General features: G+C 52.2%; 1 protein-coding gene across 1 annotated transcript in view; it reads left to right on the top strand.

Moving 5' to 3' along the window:
• Positions 1-225: 225 nt before the first annotated feature.
• PPTG_11582 (hypothetical protein) overlaps positions 226-3,032 on the top strand; it is a gene marked incomplete at its 5' end in the record, with an annotated part of 12,139 nt that continues 9,332 nt past the window's right edge. The window contains one exon of the mRNA XM_008907692.1: positions 226-2,887. Coding sequence (XP_008905940.1) covers positions 226-2,887 — 2,662 coding nt within the window. The remainder of the gene's footprint in view (positions 2,888-3,032) is intronic.

Genomic DNA, 3,032 nt, shown 5'->3' with positions numbered 1-3,032 from the left:
TGTGCAGTATTGGGCTATGACGAAAGTCGAGCGCAATATTTGGTCCAATTCCAAGGATCCGACAGACAAAAATATGTGAAAAGGATCAATTTGCGTTTCGAAAGTGAGTCTCCCATAATATTTGAGAAACGTGTTGCTGCGGCGAGAGAGAGAAGGGAACAACTTAAGGCCATACTGAGATTTGACGACTTTTTAGCCAAACAAGATGCGTCACAATTAAGAGCAATGGGACGCCCCACACTGGAACGGGTGCATGGTCGAGTTGTGGCCGGTCTACCTGAGCGTGTTGCCTTACTAGACTCGCAACCTGCTGCATCTCTATTACGTCAACTCACCGACACTGCTATTCAAGAATACATGCGGAGTATGAAGAAGGCGGCGTTACTGGCCAAACTACGCAGTGATCCAGCCTTACAAGCACGGTTTCAAGGTTTAGATCTTCATCCTGGTAAGAAAATGACGGAACCGGGTACTATCACATACGGTAAAGTACCAATTCCGGGTCATGACTTTGAAAGGAATCGACGACGTGTGAGTACCGTGTCATATACCAGCTCCCCGCAGTTACTCGCTGTACTGCGGCGTATGTATACGGGGTGGGATAAGACATTCCAGAAGTTGTTACTGGTTCAGACTGACAAGGATACTGCTAAGAGCACTGAAAGTCAACGGTCTGTACTATCAACACCGACTTTGGCGTCCCAGATGCCGTTCCGTGTGCTGGACTTCCAGGCTCTACAAGCTGCACATGCCAATAAAATCGCCGAGATCTTACTGGTGGACTGGAGACGTGCACTGGTTGAGAACATTATCGACAATCTTCAAGATCACTTCGATCTGTTCCTCTCCGACCGTGTAATCTACGACTCCAGTCGACTCAAAAGAGTCCTCACTGGACTGGAACTACGTCTGGCTGCTCAACTACGTGAAGTAGTGCATCGATCAGTCGATGAATGGGTGAGTTTTGTACGTCTCCATGCAGAGAACGGAGCTCTCGCCTCGAAACAGGAAGATGTTCAGGATAAAGACCCCGTTCTAGCAAGAAAAAGCTCTTCCCAGTTTCTAGAGCAGAAGATCCGAGCTCCACGTAGCTCGTTATTCAGTGTCCAGCTGGCGTTCGTGAACGATCAAGTGGTAGTGGAGCCGTCAGCTCAAGACGTGACCGCTGCGTTGTTAGAACCTCTTGACGCTATCGCCACGGTAGTCCAAGAAATCGACCGACTGGACTGCGATATCATGGGCTTGTTATCTCTGGATCGCAGACCGCTACTGGACTTCAGTGTGGACTCGGAAACGGGTCGAGATCGCGTGCAAAAAGCTAGTCGTCGAGCAGTAGTAGCCGAGTGTTTGGACGCTCTACAAGCAGCCAAAGTGGCGGTGTGTGCGAGTGTGGAGCATGCGATGCAGGCGGCTCATGCGCTAGCTACTCAGTTCGCTGCGTACACGGACTTTGTGCACTTCGACGCGTCTGCATTCATCGCAGAGCTGCAGCCAGTGCAGCAACAAGAACTGCAGCTCTTAAAGGAAGACAAGACGCCAGAAGACCAGTACTTGCCACGCTTGTGCGAGCAGATCCGGAGATTCCACGAACTCGCGTTCCGTGTGGACGTCATCGCCTTCGACTTCGTCGCTTTGCCGCTTGTGTGCGTGCATACCAGCGCTCTCAAGAAGCAGCTTCGCTCCAGGTCTCTGGAGCTACGGGATACGCTCATATCGAGCTTAGTACGTGACGCCCGGGCGCAAAATCTGGCGATAACCGCGCGATACGCTGCGATTCTTGCGCGTATCAACGAGAAGCCTACGAACGAGGCTCAGTTGGCTAGACTCAAGCAGTTTGTAGGCGAGAGTAAGGCCGTGATCGCCGGTATACAGCGCGAAGTTGCGGCTATCCACGTGCGCTTGGACGCGTTGAATGAGTTCTCGCATAAAATCTCGGCCGAGGACTTTACGCTCGCCCATTCGACGAAAGAATGGCCGCTTAAGGTCGCTCATGCAGCGGATTCCTGCGATTCCGCGCTAGAAGAGGATAAAGTGCGTATGATGGACCGATTGGCGCTTGAAAAAGAGGCTTTCGAGCTGGATCTGGAGCGCTTTGAAGGCGAAGTACGGGCGTTCACTCGCTACGGCGAAGTGGAGCACACAGACAAGTACGTGGAACTGGCCGTCACGCTGTTCGACGCACTACAAGACGCTCGAGCCAAGGCACAAGACTTTAATGCTCGCGAGGCAGTATTCGGCTTCCCACCGACTGAATACGCGCCGCTACTGGCCAAGCTGGAAGGAGACTTCGCTCCGTACTATAAGCTGTGGACTATGAGCTCCGAGTTCCATTCCAGTCGCCAGACGTGGCTCAACGGCCCGTTCTTGGAGCTCAAAGGCGGCGCGATCGAAGCTCTCGTGACGGAGTGGTGGAAAGCGTCATACAAACTGAGTAAGTCTCTAGTGGACGACGCACCGGGGTCTGCTGAAGTGGCGCTTATACTACGAGAACGCACGGAAGAGTTCAAGGCTTATCTACCAGTGATTCAGTCGCTGGCCAGTCCGGCATTACAAGAGCGTCATTGGGAGAAATTGCGCCACACTATCGGCTTTGAAGAGTCTGAAGAGGAGTTAACATTGCAGCTTCTACTTGATCGCGGTATCACGCAACATTTGGAGACTATACAGGAGATCGGGACCTTTGCAGAGAAGGAATATTCACTTCAGAAGAACTTGAGTGCTATGATAGCGGAGTGGGAAAAGGTGGAGTTCCAGACGGCGCCGTATCGCGAGACTGGCACGTACTTACTGCGCAGTACGGACGATATAGTAGCGCTACTGGATGATCACCTAGTCAAGACGCAGACGATGCGCGGCTCTCCGTACATCAAGAGTATCGAGAAAGACTGTAAGGCTTGGGAGAAGAAGTTACAGTACTCTCAACAATTACTGGACGAGTGGATGGCCTGCCAACGCACGTGGCTTTACCTCGAAGCCATCTTCAGTTCCGAAGACATTATGCGGCAAATGCCCACCGAGGCGCGTCGCTTTGC

The sequence above is a fragment of the Phytophthora parasitica genome, assembly GCF_000247585.1.
Source record: "Phytophthora parasitica INRA-310 unplaced genomic scaffold supercont2.27, whole genome shotgun sequence".
NCBI classification, from domain to species: Eukaryota; Oomycota; class Peronosporomycetes; order Peronosporales; family Peronosporaceae; genus Phytophthora; species Phytophthora nicotianae.
This window is presented reverse-complemented; position numbering and strand designations above follow the sequence as displayed.